This window comes from Peromyscus eremicus, chromosome 7 (genome assembly GCF_949786415.1).
Source record: "Peromyscus eremicus chromosome 7, PerEre_H2_v1, whole genome shotgun sequence".
NCBI classification, from domain to species: domain Eukaryota; kingdom Metazoa; phylum Chordata; class Mammalia; order Rodentia; family Cricetidae; genus Peromyscus; species Peromyscus eremicus.
In genome coordinates this window covers 55,132,635-55,159,637 of record NC_081422.1, presented here as the reverse complement: position 1 = coordinate 55,159,637, position 27,003 = coordinate 55,132,635, and the positions used below count along the sequence as shown (strand labels likewise).

At 43.8% G+C, this 27,003-nt stretch overlaps 1 protein-coding gene across 2 annotated transcripts in view; it reads left to right on the top strand.

The window, feature by feature from the left end:
- Lrrc49 (leucine rich repeat containing 49) overlaps nt 1–27,003 on the top strand; it is a 105,357-nt gene that overhangs the window by 37,700 nt on the left and 40,654 nt on the right. For both annotated transcript variants that reach the window (XM_059268029.1, XM_059268028.1), the window contains one exon: nt 1,168–1,229. In XM_059268029.1, the coding sequence (XP_059124012.1) occupies nt 1,168–1,229 (62 nt within the window). The remainder of the gene's footprint in view (nt 1–1,167; nt 1,230–27,003) is intronic.

Here is a 27,003-nt window from a genome sequence, read left to right as displayed (position 1 = left end):
CCTCAAGTGTGGGAAAGTCAGAAAGAAGTGGCTTGAAGTTTGCCAGTTTACACCGTTCATCACTCACAATTGGGCTGGGGTGGGGTGTTGGGAGTGTGGGGGGGTTAGGCTGCCTTGCTATTTTCTAGAGACTCATACCTTGACCATGGAAGGTCTAGACACCACGCCTCACCTTTGTGATCGGGGTTTTTCAGGGAGGTATGAGAATGATAGTTACTATAGAAGGAAGATGCTGTACTGGAAATGAAACAGTTTACATGGGAAGTGTCCGAGTGTGTGAAGTCCGGAATGCCCTGTCTCAGCCTCCGGGGCTCTGTGGCCATCCTGCCGCCCACCCTCCGCCCTGTATCTATGCAGCCTCAGCTGCTCCTTCTCTAGACTGAGTCAAATTGCCGCACTTCCTCTGCAGAGTCCATGCCTCTAGTTAGTCATGCTTTTCGGAAGGTTTTTTGTTTGTGTTTTCCCAAATGAAATTGGATGTGTTTATTTTGTAATTGTTTTTTAGTCATCTGAGCCTAAATATTTCAGTATTGACTAAGGGCAACTTTTGAAAATACTGCAGAAATGCTTTTAGCACATGTGTGAGTATACAGTCTAAACCTTCAGTTTATTCCTAGATCAGGAGCTGACCTTAGCATGCCCTCCAGTGACATTATGATCTGCTTTAAGTTTAGGGGCGATTGTTCCTGTATTGGGTCTTTATAACTGGATGGTCTATTTCCAACAGTTTGAGAATAATGAGGCAAATCACTTTGAAATTTGTACCATTGTTTGGAAAGCTTTTGAATGTCTCCCTTTGAAAAGTGACTTTGAACAAGCCCTGATCACCCGCTATGCTACAGTAAATGCTGAAGTAGCATCCTGGCATCCTTCCCAAAAGCACGCCTAAGGAGGCTCGCTGCCTGCCGCCGCAGTGTTCCCTGCTCCCTCCACTGCTCTTTACCTTGCTAGCGCTGGTGTAGCCTGTTCTGCGGATGTGCTCAGACCCTCCCACTCACTCGCTCTGCAGCAGAGAAGAATGGATCTCCGAGTCCACTAGAAATGAACGGTGTAGCGAGGTTGCGGGAGGGGGATCATGAACGTCTTTCAGCAGCTGACCAAGAAAGCATATTAATACAGTATTTCTTTCCTTCAACTGATACATTTTTGCTTTCTGTTTTCTTCTAGAGAGATGTGGATAATTTGCCCTGCCTCCAACGCCTCTTTCTCAGCTTCAACAATATATCTAGGTATGTGGGAACTCCCAACTCGTCATTAATAGATAACTTGTCTGTGTGGGCTCTCCTGCTTTGAGATAGTCAATGCCGTGGAGAGTTTGACTGTCCTGAAAGATTTTCCATTTGAAAATGGGAGGACCGCCCATGACAAAGTTCTTTGTTGGGAAAAGGAAGCGCTTGTGTCTTCTGCCTCTGTTGTTAAAGATGATGCAATTAGCGAAGCATGGCCTTTCTGTAGTGTGCTGGTGGGCTGCCTGAGCTGTCAGCGTGGATTTGCAGGCCTTTGTTTGACCGCCGCTGCCTTAGTCAATCGCATTAGTTTCTTTCATAAATTATCATCTGCAATCCGTACAGCACTGAGCAGTTTTAGTAAAGCAGGCTATATTTGTCACGGAGCTGCCTGGGAATTAGGCCGTGCCAGCCTTCTAAGTGATTCTGCTTCCAGTGAATCTGCTAAGAGCATTATTAGAACATATGAACGCACACAGTTGGCTTGCCATCCTTGTCCTTATATCATGATGTCTTGTTCGGTGTGAGTGTGGGAGCTTACAGAACTGAAGCAGAGGCAGAGGCGACTGTCCAGTGCAGAAAGACCTGGCACTTCCCTAGTCTGTCTTCTCCTTCCCTCCATCTTTGTTGGGGCTTGACTCCGTGACTTCTCCACTTTTTAGTTTCTCTTCAAGGCTGTTCTCTGGGAATCATTAAGTTTAAAAGCACGCTCTTCCTGGACTCCAGGTCTCTGCTTCTGAGGACTAGAAACCATGGAGTTCTGTGCTCTGTGCATCTTTCTGTTCACCCCTCACCCCCAGTTTAACCTCATCTCCCTATCCTGAAGATGGTGAGCACTTTAGAGAGATGCTGTTTCAGAGGAAATGCCCTGCAACCCTCCTCCTTCTCCTCCATAGAAAAGCATGAAAGTTTTCTGAAGGACTTTCAGTGTCCCTCTCCGTTTGCATGTACTTTTCTAGCTGCCCTCTGCCGTGTGTGTGTGTGTGTGTGTGTGTGTGTGTGTGTGTGTGTGTGTAAGTTCTTTTGTCAGCATTGGTTTTCTTCAGGGAATTTCTACCTAAAGACTGTCAAAGCTCTAGCACAGTGGTTCTTAACCTTCCTCATGCTGCGACCCTTTAATACAGTCCCTCATGTTGTGGTGACCCCAACCATAAAATATTTTCACTGCTACTTCATAACTGTAATTTTGCTACCGTTATGAATTGTATGCAACCCAAAGGGGTCTCGACCACTGCTCTAAGGACCGTAGTCACTGTTTAAGCTGCTGCAAACCCTTAGATTTCCCCAGTCTGCGGTGAACTTGTTTCTTCTTGTTGTTTGTGTGAGCAACTGAGGAGATATGTATTTGCTTATACATAGATGATGCTACTCCCAGGCCCCAGGGCACCAGCTCTCTGAACTCCTAAACTTTGGGCTTGTAAGGAGTTGGCTTTGGTTGCTTATATGCTGGAGAACTTTCTTTCAAAATCCAGAAGGGAGGTTCACCCAGCCAGCAAAATAAGATTAATAGGATTTTTTTTTCTTGAAAAAGCATGTTTTCCTAAGAAACTGAGAAATAAGTGAGGCAACATTTCAAGGCTTTTGTTCTTCTGTGACTGCTTTCTCTGTGTTTCTCCATGGGCTAAGCTTTAGATTTGCTTAGTGTTTCTACCTGATCTGTGTTGGGGACGGAGTGGATCTGATGCTCTGTGTTGATATCTATGGCCCAGAGGTTCTGTATCATGATCTATTACTCTGTGTTGATATCTATGGCCCAGAGGTTTTGTATCATGATCTATTACTCTGTGTTATTATCTATGGCCCAGAGGTTCTGTATCATGATCTATTACTCTGTGTGGATATCTATGCCCAGAGGTTCTGTATCATGATCTGTTTTTACTCTGTGTTGTTATCTATGGCCCAGAGGTTTTGTATTGTATGTTGCTCTGTGTTGATATCTATGGCCCAGAAGTTTCGTATCATAATCTGTTGTTCTGTGTTGATATCTATGGCCCAGAGGTTTTGTATCATGATCTATTACTCTGTGTTGTTATCTATGGCCCAGAGGTTCTGTATCATGATCTATTACTCTGTGTTGATATCTATGGCCCAGAGGTTCTGTATCATGGGTGCGTACACTGGGTCTAGGGAAGAAAAATCTCTTGAAGAGCAAGCTTTGAAAACATTTGTGTAAACTTTACTTAAGATACATGTATGTCAATTAGCTATGCTACAGACCACTAGAGACCATCTTCAGTGATAACTCAGTGCATTTCTGGACTCCATGTTCTGGTGAATGGAGTTGCCAGGCTTTACAGTCCAGTGCTCCTGGGTAGCACAGGTCATGAAGGGAAGAAGCAACACTAAAGGCACGTATCATAGGAGCTTCTAGTGCTCCCTGTAGAGATGCCCACTGCGTCTGGCAAATGAAAATATCCAGCACATGGCCGTTTAGAGGGAAAAGTTTATTGATCCTTTCTATTGAAGGACTTCTTAGGCTTTCACCAAGTTGTTGGATTCTTAATGATTCATTTATACCAACACTTAGACACCTTGTGGAAACACAGAAAGTTCCAAAGTGAGATTTCACTATGGAATTCAGAGATAGATTTATGTGGTGGTTTGAATAAGAATGGCCCTCATAGGCTCATATATTTGAATGCTTAGGGAGTGACATTAGGAGGTGTGGCTTTGTTGGGCTGGGTGTGGCCTTGTCGGAGGAAGTGTGTCACTGGGGTTGGCCTTTGGGGTTTTAGAACCCCAAGCCAGGCTCTCTTCCTTCTGCCTGCCAGTCTGGGTATAGAGCTCTCAGGTACTTCTCCAGCACCATGTCTGCCTGCATGCGGCCAGGCTTCTCATCATGATGACAAGGGACTAAACCTCTGAATATAAGCAAGCCCCAATTAAATGTTTTCTTTTATAAGAGTTGCTATGGTCATGGCATCTCTTCAAAGCAATAAAACAATGACTAAGACAATTTATTTATTCAACACAAACTTTTTTAAAGGCTCTGTGACTGCAGATGGTAAATTCAGGAGCTCTGTATGCAGAGGATGCTGTCCCAAGGGAAGCATATCTGATCTGTAGTTGGACTTTCTTTGGGATGTGCTCATACAGGAAGGAAGCTTGCCTCTTCAGAGTGGAGGATTCCTGTTGACCTCGGCCATCAGAACATACCTAGAACCCTACCCTTGTAATCTTAGTCCTCAGGACATAACTAGAACCCTGCTCTGGTGACCTCAGCCATCAGAAAACACTTAGAACCCTGTCTTGGTGACCTGCCATAAGGACATACCTACAACCTTGCCCTGGAGACCTTGGCCATAAGGACATACTTACAACCTTGCCCTGGTGACCTCCACCCTCAGAATATACCTAGAACCCTTCCCTTGACCTCTGTTTCCTGAGCTCAGTTCAGTTAGTATATTCTCTCCAGCCCTTCAGGTTGCCCAGACAACCTACTCGTGTCTGCTCCCAGCACTTGCTGTCACTGTTCTAAGCAATCTCCTGAGGCTCTGATGATGACTCTTGCAATGTAATGCTGTTTTTAAAATGTGTATGTCAGTAGTGTGGGGTGTGGCCACGTTGTTTTGCAGCCAGTCTCAAGGGCTCTTTCATCTTGCAAACCTAGAGCTGTATACTCACTAAATAAGTCTGCATTACTCCCTACCCTCAGCTACTAGTGACCTCCATTCTACTTTCTGTCTCTGAATTTGATTGCTGGAGGGAGATCCCTCACAGGAATGAAATCCTACAATGTTTGTATTTTTATATGCAGCCCATTGTACTTAGCATAATATGTTCAAGGTTCATCTATGTTGCTACATGTCAGAATTTCCTTCCTAAGTCTGAACACTCATGGATTCTTGAGACAGTATAGAACACACCAGAAGAGGGAACTTGGAGAACAGGCCACCCCTACCTTCTGGTTCTCATTCCCCCGTCCCTCATCCCCGCCCCCCACACACACATAGTGCTCAACATTTTGTTCCACCTAACCTCCTTAAAGACATCCTATACCTCTGCTCAGTCTTTGTGTCTGCCTTCACCTTTGGCAATCACCTTTTCATTTCTTCTCCATATCAGAATAACCAGATCATCCTATACTGCTCAGATTAAATGACACCAAGAGTTCACATGCTAAATGCAGCATTTGGTGTTACTTTTTGCAGATTCCAATTTCATAGCTGCCCTCCCCAATTCTGTAGTTTTAACCCAGTTCAAGAACTCATAGGTAAAACAAGTAATTATACCTGTGTCTTGCAACCTCAAGCCAGAACATATCCAGGGATGCTATAACCAGCTTGGTGCCTCAGGACCAGGAAAATAAGAAGAGAAGAGAAAATACCAGAGTCCACCCTACACTGTGAGGAAAATGCTGTCTCATGGAATTTTTCTTTTGTTTGTGAGTGGATTAGTGTGTGTGTGTGTGTGTGTGTGTGTGTGTGTGTGTGTGTGTGTGTGAGAGAGAGAGAGAGGGGGGGGGAATTCTAGAAATGTGTGCATTGGTTTATAATGGAAATCTCTCACTATGAGTTTGGTTTTAAGGTTTGAGAACTGCTGTGTGCTCTGAGAGCCTCCTGAGCTAGCTGTATTGCTATTGAAGCTTGTGTAGCTTGTACTGATTTTAAATTATCCCCTGCTAGACTGTGAACTGGACAGTGACAAAGGAGTATGTGTGTGCTGCCCATTATTTCCTCGTCCCCAGCACCTAGCATGCTCTTTGTACGAAATTCACCACTGTGTAGACAGTTGCAATTAGGCTCTACCTCCTCCAATACAGGGTCTAGTTCTGCTGTGCCCTTGGTCATGTCATGCTGTTACTAGGTCATTTAGGTTCTGTTTGCTGCCCGGACCTGCGAAGTTTAAAGCTGGAATCAGTCATGTTCTCATGGCAGATGTTTGAGGCTTCTAGGCTGATGTATTGATTTGTCAATAAGGCTGCTGCCAGAACTTCTAGACACAAGAAAAAACTACAGAAATGAAGGCTTTTGGTTATGCAGTAGAGCCTATCAAGGACAGGGCCTGCTTTGAGCTGTATCTATTCAGGAACAATGGCTGTGAAACATTTATAAAAAAAATAAGGAAAATATAATGTTGCCTTTTAGTGTTCCCATGTACTGGAATTCCTAAACTGCATGGGTGATGGGACATTATTTTGTGCAAGGCTGTACCTTGCAAACCTTTTTTCCTTATAAGGATAATTATTGGTGAAATTATTAAGGCCACTCCACGTAGTTAAGAGGGAGGTTTATTTTGTGGGGTAACTTACAAGTGAAGGGATTGGTTACAGGGTCTGGGAAAGGTGTATCGCAGTCCGAAGGTGTTCTCTGGAGAACTCTGCTTGGTCTACCTCCAGCGTCCAGGGTCCAGGAACCAAGAGAGCCGGCCCATCTGGATCTCGGATCTTCAGGGTCCTCTCTCGGCCCTGCTTTGTAGGCATGACAGTTATTGAAGCCTCAATGGGGGTTGGAACCTCCAGATCAAAGCTGGAATGGCTACACACTACAGATAATGCTTTGGACTCAGCTTTCTCTGAGTTTTACTGAAACTTTTTGTTTGTTTTGTGATTTTTTTTATTGGCTTTTTAAGACAGGGCCTTACTGAATTTACAGCAATCCCCTGCCTCATCATTCCAAGTCCTGGGAATACATATGTAAGCCACCACACTCTGCCATTGAAACTTAAAAAAAAAAAAACAAAAAAAACCTTTTATTCGTGTGTGTGTGTGTGTGTGTGTGTGTGTGTGTGTGTGTGTGTGTGTGTGCTACATTCATGTAGGTACCCTTGGGGGCCAGAAGAGAGCATCAGATCTCTTGGAACTGGAGTTACAAGGAGTTGTGAGCCACATAATATGGGTGCTGGGAACTGAACTTGGGTCTTTTGCAAGAGCATTTAAAGCTCTTAACCACTGAGCCACCTCTTTAGCTCAACTTTTTCAAAACAATCACGGCATTCTCAGTGCGGTCCTTATCTTTTTAAAAAAAAAACATTTATTTATTTATTTATTTATTTATTTATTTATTTATTTATTTATTTATTTATTTATTATTGGGCAGGGGCGTGTGCTCCAGCACCCATGAGGAAGTCAGAGGACAACTTGCTGGATTGGTTTTCTCCTTCCACCATGTGCTCTTGGGGACTGAATTCAGGTGAACCAGGTTTGGTGGCAGGTGCCTTTCTGAGCCATCTCCCAGACCCTGACATTGAAACTTTTAATCTTGGCTCCTATTTCACTTTTTTGGGGAAGTAGTGCTGTTAGAAAGAGTCTGATGTGGCTGGAGAGACAGCTTAGCAGGTAAGAGCACTGGCTGCTCTTCCAGAAGACTCTGGTTCAAGTCCCAGAAACCACATGGTGGCTCGCAACCATCTGTCACTTCAGTTACAGGGAATCCAACACCCTTTTCTATCTTCTGCAGGCACCAGGCATGCATGTGGTATACACACATACGTGCAGGCAAAAATACCCATAAACACACACACACACACACACACACACACACACACACACACACACACACACAAATACTTTTTCTTAAAGAGAATTATAACCATTAATGATCTCTTCTTTCTCCTATTCCTCCGTGTGTGTGTGTGTGTGTGTGTGTGTGTGTGTTTGTGTGTGTGTTGCTGGGGATGGAGCTCAGGACCTGTACATACTAAGCAAGTATAAGATTTCCCTCTGTTATGGCAACTAACATCACTGTCATCCTGCTAAAAACCTTGTGGAGTAACATTGTATTTCTGTAGATAAATGAGCACCAGAAGTCAGCTTCTTTGTGTGTCTCCTGAGTCTTTTTGTATCTTGTACAATTATAACTTGGGTGAGGTTCTCTTTGAACTATTAACAGAATGTATTTACATTGTGTCTTCTAATTCACTGAATTGTGTACAGAGTTGACTGCCAAGAAAAGTATTTAAATGACATGACTAGAGGATAGAGGTTCATTCTTTGAGTTACTGGGGAGCCCTGAAAATCTAGTGACCCCAAAATGTAGCAGTCTTGTTTGAATGGGCTTTTGAGAAGTTAAGTGTATGGTCCAATGGCTTTTCCTTTCAACAGCTTCCTCCTGCACTGTGATTTTCCTCTTTCTGGCCTCAGCAACTATCAGAAATGGTGTTTTCTGAGGACAGTGTTTGTAAGCCTTGTAGTTTATTGAAGGTCAGAGTTCACGAAGCAGATACAGAAGAGAGGGAGGGAGGGAGGGAGGGAGAGAGAGAGAGAGAGAGAGAGAGAGAGAGAGAGAGAGAGAGAGAGAGAGAAGGAAGAAAGTATAAGTTAGTGGAGAATCTGGGGACTTCCACCATGCTTCTTTATTCCCTTATGTGGTCACTGAAGGAGAGAGGCACAGAAATCTAATGTACATCATTACGTTGTTTGCTTTACCATTACTATATGCCTTGTTTTATTGTCCTATACTTTTGTCATGTCTTATCTGTAGTCATTTAAAATATTAACTCTGCAGGTACAAAAGTACATAAAAATGTTGCCCTGGGTTGTAGTAAGGCATTCTGAAGTAGGGAGTGGTATGCTGTGTGCGGACTGTCCAGCTCCTCTGGAGAAAATGTTGAGGTTAATCATTCCACAATTGTGTTTTCAGTTCAGAGATTGCCTTTCTTCTGCAGGTATCATTAGTTGGTTCAAGATTTTCTGAGCCTTCTCAACCAGCTTATAAATAAACACATATGATTTTGAAGTCACCATGAATTTTCTAGCTCCTTTTATTTTAGTTATAAAGGTTCATTTTCATGAGTTCAAATAAATTGAGTTATTTTTTTTCTCAAAAGAAGCCCTCTTAAACTAAAATTAGGCAAAAGTCCTGGTTGCTGCCTGTTCACACACCTTGCATCAGGCTGTGTTCACACTTAAGAAGCTGAGAGGTTGATAGCTATTCATGGCAATGAATTAGCATAAATGTATGTATAGTTGTTTACTTAGAAAGAGGCTCTTGCTATGTAGTGTAGGCTAGTCTTGAAGTTGCTGTGTAATCAAACTGTTTAGTGTTAGGATTATAGGTATGTGCCACCATGCTGGCTTGAATTAACATTTTAATATAATATTTGTATTAATTCCTTGGGAATTTCATAGATGCAGATAAAGCAGTAATCACATTTACCCCTGACTCCTCCCAGGTCTACCCAAACCCCATCTCAATTTCCTGTCCCCCCCTTTTTTTTTTTTTTTTTTTTTTTTGGTTTTTCGAGACAGGGTTTCTCTGTGTAGCTTTGCGCCTTTCCTGGGACTCACTTGGTAGCCCAGGCTGGCCTCGAACTCATAGAGATCCGCCTGGCTCTGCCTCCCGAGTGCTGGGATTAAAGGCGTGCGCCACCACCCCCTTTTTTAAATGACTCACTGAGTCCAGTCTCTGCTGTGAATATCCTGATAGGTATGGGACCACCCACTGGAGCAGGTCCACAGGACAGAGTTCTAGAGACCAACCATTGGCCACACCCTTAAAGTACACTGGCTCTCCATCTCCTAGAAGTCATCAACTGTCCATAGCTCATTAGCAAGGGATAGAGGCTTATAAGCCCCACTCCCTCCAACCTAGAATACTGACTGGCTTGATCAGTCATAACTGCCATGAATTTGTGAGTGAGTGGCCCTGCCATGTCCAGAAGACATTATTTGCCTCCAGTTTTCCTTGACTTCTAGCACTTACAGTCTTTCTACCTCCTCATCCATGATGGTCCCTGAGCTTGGGGTGTGTGTGTGGGGTGTGTGTGTGTGTGTGTGTGTGTGTGTGTGTGTGTGTGAATGATTATACATATAGATGTCCCATTTATGTCTGAGCAGTCCACAGACACCTATCCTCTCACTTTGGCCAGCCATGAGTCTCAGTGTTAACCTCTGTCCACTGAACAAAGAGGCTTCTCTGGTGAGGTCTGAGAGCTGCACCAATCTATGGGTATGGAGATCTGAATTTAGAGGGCAGATTGATACAATGTTCATTTAGCAAAATAATAGTGGTGGGTTCACCCCTAAGGCCCATGAGCTCCCCAAACATTGGTTCTTGGCCAGATTTACAGACCAGGCATACATTGTTTTCCCTGAGGAATGGGTCATAACTCCAGCTGGAGTGTGGTTGGTTGTCCCCATAGCCTTGGTGCCACTAGTGCAGCGGTGGGCTTGTCTTGCCAGAGTTGTCGCTGTAGCCCAGGGTTCACATCTGGGGAAGACTGTTGACGACTTTCCTGCAGCAGCCTGCATAGCACATTCCAGCTGTAAATGCCAGCCATTCGGGAGAGAGCTTCTTGGCCAGTTTGACTTTTCTGTGTCCTGTGATCAAAGTGTGTGATGTTTTCAGTAACAGGGTCTTACCAAGTTCTGGTGGGCAACCAAGAGAAATTGTAATAGCCTGTATTGTTCTGGGGGGTCACTCAGACACCCTTGACCAACAACTTGAAGGAAGGTATCCCATATCTGGTACTGTCTTTTTTCTACTCCAGACACGTGCTTATCCATGTTCATAGCTGCCCTGTTCACAATAGCTAGGACATGGAAACAACCTAGACACCAATCTACTCATGAATGCGTAATAGAAATGTGCTTCCTATACACAGTGGAATTCTATTCAGCTCTAGGAAAAAATGAAATCATAAAATTTGCAAGCAAATGGATGGAACTGGAGAACACTATACTGAGTGAGGTAACCCAGACCTGGAAAGACAGATGCTGGATGCGTGGATCCCAGCACTGAACCTTTAGACTTTTGCTTGTTTCACTTGGAGAATCCAGGAAACTAGAGAGGGACCATTGGTGGGAGTGGGAGGAGAAACCTCAAGAGGGAAGGGGTTAGGAGAGCACAGGTGATATGAAGATGAGGTGGGGAATAAGGGAAAGAGGGAAGGGAGGGTGCGGGGAGGAGGGGATGGGGGGAGAATAGCTAAACGCTAAAGACATTTGAAAAAGCCACATGGAAGTGTGTGTGTGTGTGTGTGTGTGTGTGTGTGTGTGTGTGTGTGTGTGTGAGAGAGAGAGAGAGAGAGAGAGAGAGAGAGAGAGAGAGAGAGAAAGAGAGATTAATTGGTCTTATACCCTACGCAGGGGATAATGCTCTTTTCAGAAGCTGTGAGTTGAATTGACATTCTTTTAAAGCAATGATGTATCAAAGACCCTCTGAAGTTTTGTTACTGTGAAGGTTCTAGAATAGAAGTTTTTGTTGCATATGTTTAAAAGGAAGGCCCGTAAGCCTTAAAAATTATTTGTGATTAAATACTGGGTAGTTTTTTTCTTGGTTCAGAAGCAAACAAGTATGACTAATTGAGACCAATATGTATTTATGATTTCCTTTTTAGTTTTTCTATCACACAGGAAGAAATTAAAAGTATATTCAGAAAAATTAAGGTATAAATAGATTAAATTCACAATTTAAAAAACAAATTCAAAAAGACTACTAGGAACATGCTTAAGTAGCTCACCTTCCCTAATAGTGTTTTTATAGATTCAATGTAGAAACCCTGCCAAAGGCAAGATGAAGTCCTTAGTGTTCAAATGAAACCCTACCTGTGGTGAGGTGGCCACTTGATACAGAGGCAGACAGACAAGGGCAGAGTACTGAAATGACTGAATACATTGGTCAGTTAATTTGAGCAGACACTCCTGTCTACAATCAATTATGTCAAAGCCCAAATGTGTCCTTCCAATTACGGGACTTCTAAGTTTGACCGACTGGAGAAAAATGTGTTTCTTTTTACAATCCAAACTCAAGCCCAGATGGAAAGAATTATTTTCATTCATTGGGGATCTAACCCCAGATGAAGAAATGATTTCCTCTTTCCCTTCCTCTACACTCTTTCCCTTCCTCTACACTCTTTCCCTTCCTCTACTCCTCTCATAGACTACAGGATGCCCAGTCAGTTCATGTTGTTGTAGCATGTGACACCTGGCGAAGGAGGCTGACAATTATTATTCCCTTTAATGAATGAGTAAATAAAACCCAATTGAATCTGATGTTTTTCAATATTCATAACTAACTTCTTAAAAAATGTGTGTGAATATTTTGCCTGCACGTGTGTAAGTGTTTTACATGTATTTCCGGTGCCCATAGAGGCCAGAAGAGGCCATTGGATCTACTGGATCTCTCCTGCATCTCATAGATCTTTTAATGGCTTCATTCAGCAAATTCCCTCATGTAGCTGTCTCAGGATTCAGTCCCTCACTGATTCTCGTGGCCATAGCCCAGGATGTAAATTTGTTCAAAAGTAAATAGGACAGAGAAGCCAAGTTAGGGTTGTGTTCCATTCATTTACAGTGGTATTCACACTGCCTCAAGTTCTCCCAGACCAAAGGTCTCTTCAGTGCTGTGAGCTGTCAACGGTGTACTCTTTGGACATTTGAAAAGATTAACATCTTTTTGGAGAAAACTGTACTTTCCTGGAGGTAGCTCCCAAGTCATCTGTTGCAAAGGGAACTAGCACTCCCTTAGTGTGAAGGGCTGATATTTAGAGATGGAACCGTGGACACTCTGAGTCCTAGCTTACTACTTCCGACATCTTTGTTTTCTTTGGTACCTTTTTCTTCCTCAGCTTATATTTTATATTTTATTACTTACTGTCTAGTCTGGCAGTTGTTAAGAATTGTGTTTTGGGCATTCCACACTGCCCAAGCCTTTGGTGATAGTGCGGGTTGTGTTGTCTTACTTGAAAGCGTCGAGCTTCTGTTTGGTAACCTCCTGGAGAATCACTTTGATTTAACTGAGACTCGTTTTGAATGTTTGCAGTTGTTTTTTCATTGAATAGGACAGATCTAGAGTAATACTTATTCTAGAACTAGATGATACATTTTAAAATACATTATTTATGTTATCCTTACATTAAACACAGGGTTTCTGGATCTGTGGAAGATGGTTATTTACCTGCATTGTTTCCCATGTTCTGTTTTGACCCTTGGGCCTTTGTGATAAAGGCATGTGCCACCTCCATATGTGAGGAGGGACCTCAACACATGGCAGGATTCCAAATCATTAACCCCATAGTTTATAGAGGTCTGTTTACACATCTGTACCTTCTCTCCAGAGAAGAAAAAGAGACAGTGGAGAGGGAAGAGGAGAGTGAGAGGCCACCCAACCTCATCTCCCTAAGGCATGTGTTCTTTGGTGAACTGGGGAAATAGCTTAGCCAGCTAGCCTTTGGAATGTAAGCAAAGGGCTCCAGATTTTATTTCTGTTTGGAATGTAAACATGTAGCTCTGGGAAGTCAATTTCTAGATTATTCTCAACTTCTCTGTCTAATCACCCTTTAAAGCCTCTACCACAGAGAAACATGAAATGGTCACCTTCTACAGCCACCCTGTACTTGAGGCCTGGCTTTTGTGGGGAGGTACTCCAGTGCATAATCTGAATATTCAGTGAAGTTGCTTCACTCTGCCTAGAATACCTTTGTCTCCTAACTCCGGGTGGTCTATAGATGCTCTTGATCTCACAGCCCTCCCAATACTTGCATTTTGCTAGGCTTCCTGGCATCAGCTCTGCATGTACATCCTGATATTCAGGCAGATTCTCAGAGTCCCCTCTATAGGCTTCTGGGTCTCCCCTGAATGCCGACTCTTCTGTTATGGAATAATCTTTTCGTACACTGTGAAGATGTGCCTATGCCAAGGCATCTTCTGATTGGTCTAATAAAAGAGCTGACTGGCAACTAGCCAGGCAGGAAGAGGGTAGGCAGGAGAGCCAAACTGGGAAGAAGGGCAGAGTCTGAGGAGTCTGGAGGAGATGCCATGAGATGCAGAGTGAGCAGGATGGGAAGTATGTACATGAGGTAAATGACCCTCGGGGCAGCACATAGATGAATAGAAATGGGTTGATTTAAGTTATAAGAGCTAGGTAAAAAGCGAGTCTAAGCTATTGGCTGAGCATTTATAATTAATATTAAGTCTCTGTGTGGTTATTTGGGGAGCAGCTGGCAGGACAGAAAAGTCGGCCTACATCTTCGCTGCCCACCACCCACATCCCAGCACTCCCAGATAACCCAGACTCTGCCTTGTGTTTTGTCTCCCTAGCGATACCTCTGTTCTCTCTTTGTATCTGCTGCCAAGTGCATCCTGTGGTCTGGAAAGTTCTCCAGGCAGAAGCCAAGGTGAATGTGACTTTCATGTGTTTTTCGCTCTCTCAAGGGGGCACAGCTCCTATTCCATGTCCTATTTATCACTTGGATTCGATGTTTCTCCTGTTTTATAGCAGTTTACATTGTGACAAAAAGTCTGGTGTCATTGTGGCTAAAACTGCAAGTTCTGTCTACCAGGTTTTCAACTTGCTGACCGTAGGTCATCTCTGCCTTTTGTTCGTCTGTACTTACAGGCCATGAATTCCTTATAAACCAATAGAACGTTCCATTGCCCAGGAGCTGGTGAGATACCCTAATCTTCAACTGAAAGTTTGGCTTTTCTATGTAAACCTTCCCTTATAACCGAGATGCACAATTTAGAAAAAGACTAAAACTCTCCTCATTAGATTTTCAAGCTCTGCCCAGGTGTTCTGTAGAGTCCAGAAGGCCCCTCACTGTCTTTATTACCCTTTCTCCTTGTAGAAGCGGCATCATAAACAGTCATTTAGCTTATTCTAATCTTCATAACAAGATCATAGGAACCAAGCGAAGAGTGCAGGATGTGCTCTTCTGAAGGAGAGCGTGCTTCTGTTGTTGTGATGGAAACATAAACGCTGTGCTGTGTTAATTATGTAGGAACAAACTTCTTGGAGTGTCTTTACACAGAGCTGCTGACCTGGTGTTTGGTAATCCGAGCCTTTAACTTCTGCTCTATGTTTTGACCCAGTTGAAGAGATACAGGAATCAGACAAACAGGGCTGAAAATAACAGTGTAATTTTGATATGCACAATCAGGATCTTTATAATATTTATTTATTTATTGTTTTTTGAAATAAGGTCTCTCTACTGAGCCCTGACATATCCTGTCTTTGTAGACCAGGCTAGCCTCAAACTCACAGCCTGCCTCTGCCTCCAGAGTGCTGGGATTAAAGGTGTGCACCTCCACACCTGGCTTTTAAATTTTTATTTAATGTATTTGTGTGTGTGTGTGTGTGTGTGTGTGTGTGTGAGAGAGAGAGAGAGAGAGAGAGAGAGAGAGAGAGAGAGAGAGAGAGAGAGAGATCTATGCGAGTGCATGTACATGTGGAGGGGGGCAGGCATGCATGCAAAGGCCATAAAAGGACACCAGATCCTTAAGAGCTAGAGTTACACGCATTTGTGGGAAGCCTGGCTTGTTACCTGGGTGCTGGCATTGGAACTTGAGTCCCCATAGTTACACAGAAAACACTCTTAACTGCCATAGCATCTCTTCAGGTCCCCATCAGGCTTCTCGATGTATCTTTCCAAATAGAGCTTTGCTTACACCATTGCTGGCAGAGGAGTTGGGAAGTTGGAGCCATTTTTCTGGGAGGGGCAGGGCTACAAATCTGGTACCAGTGGTTCAGAAAGACAGAGAGAACTGAGGATTCTCCTATGTGCAGAGTGGGCCCTCCAGTTTTTCCAGTCAAATAGATCACATTTGCCTCTTTGGGGAGGTTTTGAAAGAAGGGTGTGTCCGTCATCTTTCCATTGTTGTGACAAAATATCAGAGAAGTGAGAGGAGGGCACATTTGTTTTGACTCGTGGTTTCTGGAGTTCCAATCTGGGGTCTTTCGGCCCAGTTGCTTTTAGGGTGCAGGAGCTCAGTGTATCATGCCAGAAATGCCTAGTGGAAGAAGTGTCATAAGCTCCTGGAAGCAGCTTGGAAGGAGAAGGGAAGGTGCAGAAATGGGAGCTGGGGACACAATAGGCCCTTCAAGGGCACAGTTCTAGGACTACTTCTCCAGTAGGCCCCACCTCCTAAAGTGTCCACCACTCTTCCGGTATTCAGGTCTGAGATCGGAACCCTTGTGACCCAGTCACCTCCCAAAGGCCTCCTCTTCTGAATACCATTGCCTTAGGGACAGAACACACCAGCCTTTTGTTAGCATCAAAGATCTGAACTCTACAAAGGCTGTGACTGTGTGGTAGGACTCAGTAGATGGGTGGATTCATCACTCTCTCATGCTCCTTTTTAGTATTAAAGATGGCTCCGCTGTGGTGCTGAATCGTGACTTGTCCAGGAAGGAAAATGGTTGCCTGATCTTGCAGAGCACTTGACTGGGTTAAAACAGGAAAAACCATTTTCTCTTTTAAAAACCCTTCCATCTGGTCAGTCTTACAGGCACACACTTTAATCCCAGCGTTGGAGAGGCAGAGGAAAGCGGATCTCTATGAGTTTAGGTCAGCCTGGTCTACATAGTGAGTTCCAGGCTAGCAAGGGCTATGTAGAGAGACCCTGTCTCGAAACCCAAAACAAACAAACAAACACTCAAATAAAAGAACCTCTCCCTTGCATGCAAATAAAGGAGATGAGGGAATGTCTGGATTCTTTCATTGAAGGGAAATCTAACAGCTTTGTTTATCCTGAGTGCATAAAAAGCTATCCCAGTGACCTAATTATAAACTTCTAATAACCTGAAAGGATAGTTCAACATTTTCAGCTAGTCTTTGGGCAATGTTTTATTGTTTAAAAAATACTTTTTGTTTTACAAAATTATGTATATTTATGGTGTTCAACTTGAGATTTAGATATACGCTGTCGTAATTAGCTTCAGTTGTCAACCTCACACTCCTGGGCAGAGGAACTCTCAACTGAGGAATTACCTCCATCAGGCTGGCTTGTGTGCCTGTCTGTAGGGCATTTTCTTAATTGCTTACTGATGTGGAAGGGGCCAACCCACTGTGGGCTATGCCATCCCTGGGCAGGTGGTCCTGAGCTGGATAGAAAAGCAGGCTGAGCAAGCTGTGGGGAGCAAGCCAGTGGGCTGTGTGCTCTGCTTCAGCTCCTTCCTCCTGGTTCCTGCCTGGAGTCCTGCTCTGGCTTCCCTGGAGTGTAAGCCAGATTAACCCTTTCCTCTTCACATTGCTTTTGGTGGTGGTGTTTATTGCAGCAGTGGAAAGCAAAGTGGGACATATGTACGTCTTGTGGAATGATCAGATCAATTTGCACTTCTCAAAAATATGATACATTGTTATTAAACATAATCACCACGCAACACCGCAGCTCTCCTGAACTCATTCCTTCTGATAGAAGTGTGTCCATTGAACCTGATCTCTGCACTTACTCTTCCACTCACTGCTTCTGCCCTAACTCCTGTGACCTCTGTGCTGTTCATTGTTTGCTGTTTGCAATTCCATATAGAAGTAAGATAAAATGGATTTGTCCCTCTGTCCCTGGCTTATCTTTCTCTGTCCAGTGTCTTCAGATTTATCCCTGTTGTTGCAAAGGACCAGACTTCCTTCTGAGGTTGACTAGGATTGTGCTGTATACATAGCCTCACATCTTCTTTCTTTGTGTGTGTGTGTGTGTGTGTGTGTGTGTGTGTGTGTATGTGTGTGTGTGTGTGTGTGTGTGTGTGTGCATACAGGTGTGAATTCATGTGTGTGTAGGACACCCTCAGGTGTTGCTCAGCAGGCACTGTCAACTCTACCACATTTCTGTATCCATTCAGCTGTCAATAGATGCTTAAGTTGGTTTTCTATCATAACTATTGTGAGTAGTGTAACCATGAGCATGGGAGACAGCATGTCTCTTCACATTGTCATTTCATTTCCTTTGGATATAATCGGGGTTGCTGGGTCATACAGTAGCTCTGTTTTTAACGTTTTAAGGTGCTCCGTACCGATTTTGACATTGACTATACTGACTTAAATTCCTGCCATGGTAGATGACACTTTACAAAGGTTCCCTTTCTGTGTGCTACTTCTGCTTCACTGTGACCACAATATCTGACAGGAACAAGTTGAGGAAGGAGAGATTCATTTTGGCTCAGGACTTCTCTGGGTTTCAGGCCCCTGTGGGGAAGAAGGTATGCTGAGGCATTGGGGTGGTGGGGACCTTTCACATTGTAGATGACCAGGAAGCAGAGAGTAAGGCAAGAAGCAGGGGCAGTATACTCTTGGAAAGCGTGCCCTTAGGGACCTGCTGGGCCAGCTGGGCCTGACCTTCAGAAGCCTCCTAAAATAGCACCACCGGATGGGGAGCTATTCAGAGCACAAACCTGTGGGGATCACTTGAATCAAGCCGCAATACCCCATGTCCTGGCCAGCACCCACTCCCTGTGTTTGATAATAGCTAGTGTCTCACTGTGGTCTCAGTTGGAATTTCATTATCATTTTTATGTGCCTGTTGACTGATTGCATCCATGCTTTTGACAAATGTTGATTCAGATCCTTTTTTCCTAAAACTTCTCACTTAATGGCTTAAAAATGAATTGGCAGTGTCTGCTGTAGACCTTCAAGGCAGAGACACTCATTTTCAATATCCAGTAAGATTTCGTGGGAAGCACTGAATGCATCTGCTAGAAGGGCAGGATCGCTCTGCTGTGACTTGGGGTCTTGCTGTTTTACACATCAGGGCGTTGGCCTTTTGTTCTTCTGAGTGAGCACAGGGGGCTAGAGTGTTACCCCAGTTTGTCATAGCAGGTGAGTCGGGGAAATCTTAAGGACACAGAGGAAGTTCACCTTTGTCCGGTGCTGTAGCCGGGTGCCCTCTGTCCGCTGCATCCTTTCCCAGCTCAGTACAATCTCTGCCTCACCTCTTTCCTTAAAGAACTCGGTGTTTTCCCAGCGGGTTGTTGATAGACATTTCTTTTCACAAAAGACCAATGATGGCATTGTTGAGAGTGGCAGAGATTGAATGTATGGCTTTTGTTTCCTGTGTGAACAGGTCACAAAGAACACATCAAACCCCGAGTGGCAGCCATGAATGCTGTAGGTTGTAGGCAAGCCGGCACCCTGTGTACCAGTCTGTCCCTCCACGGCTCTGCGGGAAGAGCAGCTCATCCTTGCAGACTCTAGCAGGAGGCTTCTGAGGAGTCGAATGTTCAAGGTCTCTGGACCATCAGCATTCACCCCACTGGGAAGCTTATCAGAAGTGCAGATCGCCAAGCCCCATCCGAGACCTCCTGGATCACAGTGCCATTTTCTGGAGATCCTGGTGACTCAAGTGCACGTTTGGGAGGGGTTGCTGCAGAGGGTTTGGAGTGGCCTTAATTAGGTCAGGTACCAGTTGGAAGTAGTCACCCTGGCCAAGGACATGGGGCGGCACAAAGCACTCAGTCCTGGACCTAAGGGGTGGAGTCAGCGTGTGGAAGGCTTTACTGCAGGGAAGAATTCTGAGCGCATATCTTCATTTTTTTTGCACACATTGATGGCAGAACCTTCTATTCACCAGCACTCTGGCTTCATCTCACCAGTGTGTGTGTGTGGGGGGGTGCAGGTGTGTGTGTCATGCCCCCCTCCATGTGTTCTACTTCTAGTCTCCTTCACCTCACAAAGCCATCTGTCCGCCTGACCTAGATACAAAAGATGCCTGCTTCCTCCTCCTCATCTATTCTCCAATCACGATTAGCGTGCTAAGCATGGGCACCCACATGTCTCTGCTCAGGTACCACTTCCCTTCACTGTGCTCTGGGGAGAGTTGGGAAACCCTGTTTTCCTCACCCTCTGTACTCCATCCTGTCACTAAGGCACTGATGTGGATTTCTGCCTTTTACAGATGTGAACTAACTGCTCAAATACACGTGTGTTGACTCAGGAGAGTCAGACCTCTAACCCTTGGGAGTTAGAGCTCCCTTTGCGCGCGTGTGTGTGTGTGTGTGTGTGTGTGTGTGTGTGTGTGTGTGTGTATTGCGTCTAGGAATAGAACAGGTATTACAGTCTTTTAATAATAATTGTTATAAATTGATACCCAAATAAAAGTTGGTACCTAGATTTTTCTGTGACCTGAGCTGGCTCCTATTATCTTTTGACAGCTTGTTTACTATGTTAAAACTGATCGTTGGGAGCTAGAGAGATGACTCAGAGGTTAAGAGTACTGTCTGCGCTTCCAGAGGTCCTGAGTTCAACTCCCAGCAACCACATGGTAGCTCACAACCATCTGTAATGAGATCTGGTGCCCTCTTCTGGCATGTAGGCAGAAAGCTGTATACATAATAAATAAATCTTTAAAAAAGAAACAAAAGAACCAAAAAACAAAATGGATCGTTGGGCTTGGCTTTTACTAGCTTATTTCACTTTTAGTAAAGCATCCCATCTCCTTTTCAGCGAGGTGCCAATCATTGATTGCTGTTGTCTGCTTCCATCATTATGTTCAGAATTCAAATTAACTCCCAACCTGTTCTTCCTCCTTCTGTTCTTAACTATAATTCTTCTGTAAAGATAGATTTTCTTGTGGCTTTTATTTTTGCAAAGACTAGTTGATAAAAGAAAACAGGACACAGACTTGATTCATTTATTTACTCTTTGATTTTTTAAATTTTTTATTTTGCTCATATTTTCAAGGCTACTTTTAAGTCTTAAAACATATTATAGGTGTCTTAAAAATTTGTGTGTGTGTGTGTGTGTGTATGTGTGCGCGTGTGTGTGTGCACACACTCACAGTGTCTATAAGAGGGAATAGAATCACCTAGAGCTGGAATTACAGTTGTGAACTTTCCAGTGTAGGTGCTCGAAATTGGACCGCTGTCCTCCCTAAGAGCAGCATGTATTCTAAACGCCTGAGCCGTCTCTCCAGGCCCTGTTCCAGGGTTTAAGACTATGGATCTTGATAGTCCAATTATTTGAAGTTTTGGCCAGTTTGACTATACCACCTGGCTTTTACAGGTCTTCAGGAAGCTTAATTTCTTTACAAGATGGAACTGTTTGGTTGCTGTGGGTATCTGTGACTGCCCCTGAATATCTAATCTTGGGGTCCTTGAATCTAATCTGTTGTCAGAGCCCTATAGCCCTGTAGTGTAAGCAGACTTGGATGTTTGAAGAAAAAGCTTCTCCTCTTGGAGTGTTTTAGACCTGTTCAATTCAGACTTGTGCTTCAAATTATTATTTGTATTTGAAATCAATAAGGAAAGACTTCACTCCGTTCCTACTGAGGCAAGTGTGGAGATGGGCGTGTCTCCAGGGGAGCAGGTGGGGACACCCATCACTCTTCTATCCCTGTTTGAGGACCTGGATTTATGAATCAATGTCAGGTTAGATTTTCTAATTTGTGTGGTTCCTGGGATCTGTTTACTACCCCACAGCACCGAAGATCCTGCAAACCAAAGCTCAAGGTCACAGGGGTCAGCAAATCCTCATTTCTGTTATTTTGATTTGGGTTGGTTAGTTTGCCTCCCTGTGTTCCTGCCTCTCCTCTCCTCTTCTTGCCTCTCCCTTCCCTCTGCTCCCCTTCTCCCTTCCCTCTGCTCCTCTCCTCCCTTCCCTCTATCTCCCCTCCTCCCTTCTCTCTACTTCCCTCTTCCCTTCCCTCTATCTCCCCTCCTCCCTTCCCTCTATCTCCCCTCCTCCCTTCCCTCTACTTCCCTCTTCCCTTCCCTCTATCTCCCCTCCTCCCTTCCCTCTACTTCCCTCCTCCTTTCCCTCTATCTCCCCTCCTCTCCTTTTCCTCCCCCTCTTCTCCCAATTCTTCCTTCTTTCTTGATGTTTTTGAGCAGATCATGAATTCATTTGAAATTTTTCAATAATTTTATTCAGCTCTTAAGTTCATCACTGTACCATCAATACATATTCTTGTAATGCTTTTTTCTTTATGTTTTAAGCTCTAATAATTGTACATATTTTATGGATCTTTCTAGTGATTTCACGTTTATTGTATGAATGTGTGTGTATCTGAGTATGAGTATGTGTGAGAATGTGTGTGTGAATGGGGATGTGCTTGGTTGTGAATGTGAGTGTGTGAGAGAGGGTGTATGTGAGTGTGTAAGTGTGTATGTGAGTGTTAGGTGGGAGTGCTGGAGCTGGCATTGAGGACAGTATCTGCCTAGAAGTACAGTCGCTTCCCCTCCTGGAGTCTTTCTGGTTGGGTTTGAGCTGCAGATGTGGGTCTGCTGGCTCTCCCCGCCTCTCAGATCTCTGAAGTGTGGCCTAGCGACCACACTCCCTGGGTGTACAGCTTCCCACTCCACACACAAACTCATTTCGTACTTGTCTTTGTTGAAGATAGCATTTAGTTGTGTGTGTGGCACCACCCATCCTTTCAACTGATGACCATTAGACCATCCCCAAAGACGTACTGCAGAGGTGGGGCTGGGAAGACTTCCGGTGAGTGTAATTGAGATTCTTTGTGAGCTGACGTTTCCTGCATCCTTAGTTTTGATGCTAGCGTTACTTCAAAATTATACACAGCACTAAGAAATAAATCTTAGGTTCTGCAGTCTAGTTGTAGATAGTGAATAAGAATACAGCTAGAACCCACCTGTTATGCGATAAAGGCATCCCACTTGTCTTTGATTCTGGGCATACTGTTTGCTTTTCTTTCAGTGTGTCTATCTGATTAGTAATATGCATCAGGTTATAATAATTTTTGAGTAGTATATGAGCTTTTAAGTAATTCTAAGACTAGGATGGGAAAATCCATTTATCATTTTTTTTTTTTTATCATCAGGAAGTTCTTTGGAACAATTAGACTTTCTCCCATTGTTTCATCCAATCCTACAATTATGTGTTTCTTACAAAGTAGTCTCAAATTGTTCTGAGTCATCTTTTTGAAAAATAAGTTACATGTAGTAAATATACTCATTTGAAGCATAGTCTAATGAATTTTGACAGCATCTGTACCCTGTAACCGCAACTGTGGTTAGTCACTTGAGAGAGAAGCCTAGATATTATTCAGCATTCTCTATCACATCCAAGTGATTACAGACTCCTTTTCACAATCCAGCCTTCCATAGACCCTCTCCTCCTTACTCCCGGAAAGATTGCCATAGTCTTTACTGTGTTAGTCTCTAACAACTTTTCCAAGTGATTACAGACTCCTTTTCACGGTCCAGCCTTCCATAGACCCTCTCCTCCTTACTCCCAGAAAGATTGCCATAGTCTTTACTGTGTTCGTCTCTAACAACTTTTCACCTACCACTGCAATCAAACTTACATCCAGCTTTCCATTCGGAGCCCTTTTCTTTCCTGTATTCACTGTGCAGTGTTACTGAATTGTGATTTTTCTGAACTACAGTTCTGACCATGACCGCTTCCATTACCCACTCCCCAGCTCCCAGCCCTCTCCCCTACCCACTTCATTTCTAAAATCCCCTGATGCGTCCTGTTAGTTTCTATCCTCACTCACTGGTTTTGGGGAAGGGCATTGGTGCTGAGTGGCAGCTCTTTATTCAAATCTCCTTATACTTAAAGCCGTTATTAGATTTAAATTTGCAGACTTCCTTTTCCCCCCATTTTAAGTGCCTTCCGGTAATTATCCTGATGTGTCTCAAATGCCTTGACACACATTCAGATCGTGAACTCATCTTATAGCTCAGTAAAGATCAGCTCTGAGGTGTAATTACATCAGGATGTTTTTACTTTGAATCTGATCAAAATATGAGGAATTGTCCGAATATGACAACAAATGAGGAAAGTCTTCTGTACCTGTCACATGATTGTTTTGTAGCACACTATTGTGTGTCTTCTTTTCCTCATTGAGGGGTGTAATCTTCAACATAAATCCTGAAAAATTATGCGTTCTTCAGCATAAGTGTTTGTTGCTGAACTCCGGTGTAAATGAATTTCCCAGGTTTTTTCAGAGTAGTATTTATAAAGTGATTATTCCCGTCTTTAAAAAAATCAAAATCTCAGTGTGTGGTTTTCTAGATATCAAAAGATGATTTCTACATCTCGTGTATAAGGGCCAATACCCAGAGTCCTGGCATAACACTGAAGGACAGAACTTGAAGAGTTACACCAGCCTGTAAGGACTGTTAGGTACAGTTGAGCAGAGTTGCCCCTGAAACTCTGATTTCATTAACCACACAGTTCACTGTCTCTGGGGAGGCAATGCTTCTCTGCTTTCACTCACAGCACTTGACAAGGGAAGAAGGAATGGGCTTGACAGATGAGGATAGTGACCACACAGGAAGTTTTATGTCCCTTAGAACCCAATTGTTACAGTCTAGGTGCCAGAGTAGAAAGGAAGGAAGCCTTTCTAGACATAAAGTCCAATTAAGCTGAGGAGTGTTTTTCCATGGCATGTCCTCATGGTGGTGGTTTGACCAGCACAGACAAGATCCACGATGGCACACAGCCTCCTCGGCACTCACAAGCGACACTTGGGAGAGCAGTTTACAGCTTACAGAAGCAGCCGTGCCAGAGGCTAGGTCTTCAGTATGTCTGTGGGGAGGGTGGACTGATGCGTAGTTTGGAGTCTAGTAGTTGAAGACAGTCATTCACCTGTGACCTGATTAGGTACAATGTCACATTTTCATGGGAAGGGATACTACATGTTCTTGTCAGTGACATTCGCAGAGTGAACTGTGACATGTTTAGAATCATTTTAAAGCTGCATTACGGAGACCTCCTCTGAAGCCACAGCATTTACAGCAGGTCAGAGGTAAAAGAATAGACATGTTGTCCATCAATGGAACCACGTACAGGCTTGGAAATACCCACGGAGATACAGTCAGAGGATCTGCAGCAAAAAAGCAGACAGTTCATCAATGTGGGAAAATGTGAGTTTGGACCTTTCATTAAATTAACTCATAATGGGTTGTAAGCCTAAATGTAAAACTCTTAAAAGTAAATTATAGAAGAAAACCCTGACAGCCTTCAGAAACCAAAATAGGATCAGAAAAAAAAAAGAAAAGAAAAGAAAGAAAGAAAGAAAAAAAGAAAGAAAAAGAAAAAAATTACTAAGTTATATATCATTAGAATTAACCCCCTGCTCTGTGAAAGGCACTGTTAAGGGAATGAAGAGGCCAGGAAGTTGGCTTGCAGGTAAAGACATCCAGTCCATACCCAAGGGCCTGAGATGACCCACGGGACCCACATGGTGGCAGGGGAGAACCCGCTCCCACGTTTTCCTCTGACCTCCACACAAGTGCCGTGGCGTCTGCACATCCATGCACACTCTACATAATAAATATACATTTTTTTTATTTGTTTTTTTCTCGACAGGGTTTCTCTGTGTAGCCCTGGCTCTCCTGAAACTCTATCTGGCCTTGACCTCAGAGATCCGCCTGCCTCTGCCTCCCAAGTGCTGGGATTAAAGGCATGTGCCACCACTGCCTGGCATCATAATATATTTTAATAAACGTTGTAAAACTCAACAATAAGGAGACAAATAATCCACTTAAAATGAGCAAAGGCTCTGCAAACTCCAGGAAGATGCTGCACTGTGAGTGTGCCTGTGAGATGCTCAAGTCACTTGCAGTAGGGATCTGCTGAGTAAACAAGGCCCTACCACTGTTCACCTGACGGAGCCCTTAGCATCCAGAGACACCCATGAACACTAGATGCTGGCGGAGACAGGAAGCTGAGAGCCCTAGATGAGCTTTTCCCACAGCCAAATAACCAGCCTTACATGTGAGCCAGCAGAAGTACTCTTGTTATGTATCCAGCTGAGGTTAAAATGTCCACAGAGAGTTGTGGGCAAGGATGCACAGTGGCTTCACTTATCATCAGCTGAGGTGTGCTCTGTAGTTGATGAAGAAAGCGGTACTCTCATACAACAGAATATTACTCAGTTATGAAAAGAAATGCACTATGAAGAGAAGACGTGGGTGGAAGCCTGTTAAACGTGTATTGCCAAATGAAAGAAGTCCTTCCCTAAGAGTATGTTGTAGTACATGATTCCAGCCATCCACCATTCTGGAAATTGTAGAACCCTGAGACTAAAAAGATCAGTGCTTTCCAGGAATTTGAGGGACAGGGGAAGGCAGAGAGGAGTTTCTTAAGACCATGGAAATTACTCTACACAGTACTTTAGTAGTAAAGACATACTGCTATGCATTTGTTACAAGTCATGGAATGTCAAAGCCTAGAGAGTAAACCTCAAGGTGTGCAACATTGGAAAAATCATCAAGGGACATGGAAATCCCAGCAAGGGATGCAGGCTCTGACTCTGAGAAGTTCTGACTGTATTGCAAATGTATGAGCTAATCTTGGGGTGCGGAGGGGCATGGTGACCTACATAACATTGGTCATTTGATCAAGAAAATAGTGTTCTGGGTACAGTTTTAAAAAATTCTAGTGCCTATATATATATATATATATATAAACTGGAATAGGAAATTCCAGAAAATGGGTAGTGGATGCTATGAGCCAGGTTCTTCTCAGTTGGAGTGGGGGTTTCCAGACAGGGAAGAGGGGGAAGCTTGGCTAATAGATGAGATTTGAAGACATCAATATGAACTTGTGTTAGTTAATATAAACACAGCTGGCTGTATGGAGACATGTTAAGGCATGTGTATATGCATACACACAGGACAGTGTACACACACACACTTCCTCTTCCATCTGAGAGGCCTAAAAGAAGTGGTGTCACAATAGCTAGAAAGTACACTTCCCTCCCAGGCCTTGGTTGCTGATTCTGGTCTCTAATACAAGGAACTACTGTGCTGAGAAGTGGCTGCTTTCAGGAATGGGCAAGGAATGTGTGAGTTCAGAGAGTAAGTAATGTCGTGCCAGAAACCAAGGGAGTGCTAACCCTGTATATCCATATATACTCACACATGTGTTTAACTAAGAGTGTGGAGGGACTCTGGGGGGATGAAGCGTATGGAAACTCTGTACACCGTCTCAATTCTTCTGCAGATCTAAATTATTCTTTCAAAGGTCCCTAATGTGCTGTGCATGATACCACCTGTCTGTCATCTCAGTTCTTAGAGGCTGAGGCTGAGGATTATATTGTAGAGCCCAGTCTACCTAGTATGTAAGTTCTAGGCCAGCCAGGGTTACCTAGCAAGACAGTCTCAAAAAACCAAACAAGGGCTGGAGGGATGGCGCGGGGGTTAAGAGCACTGACTCC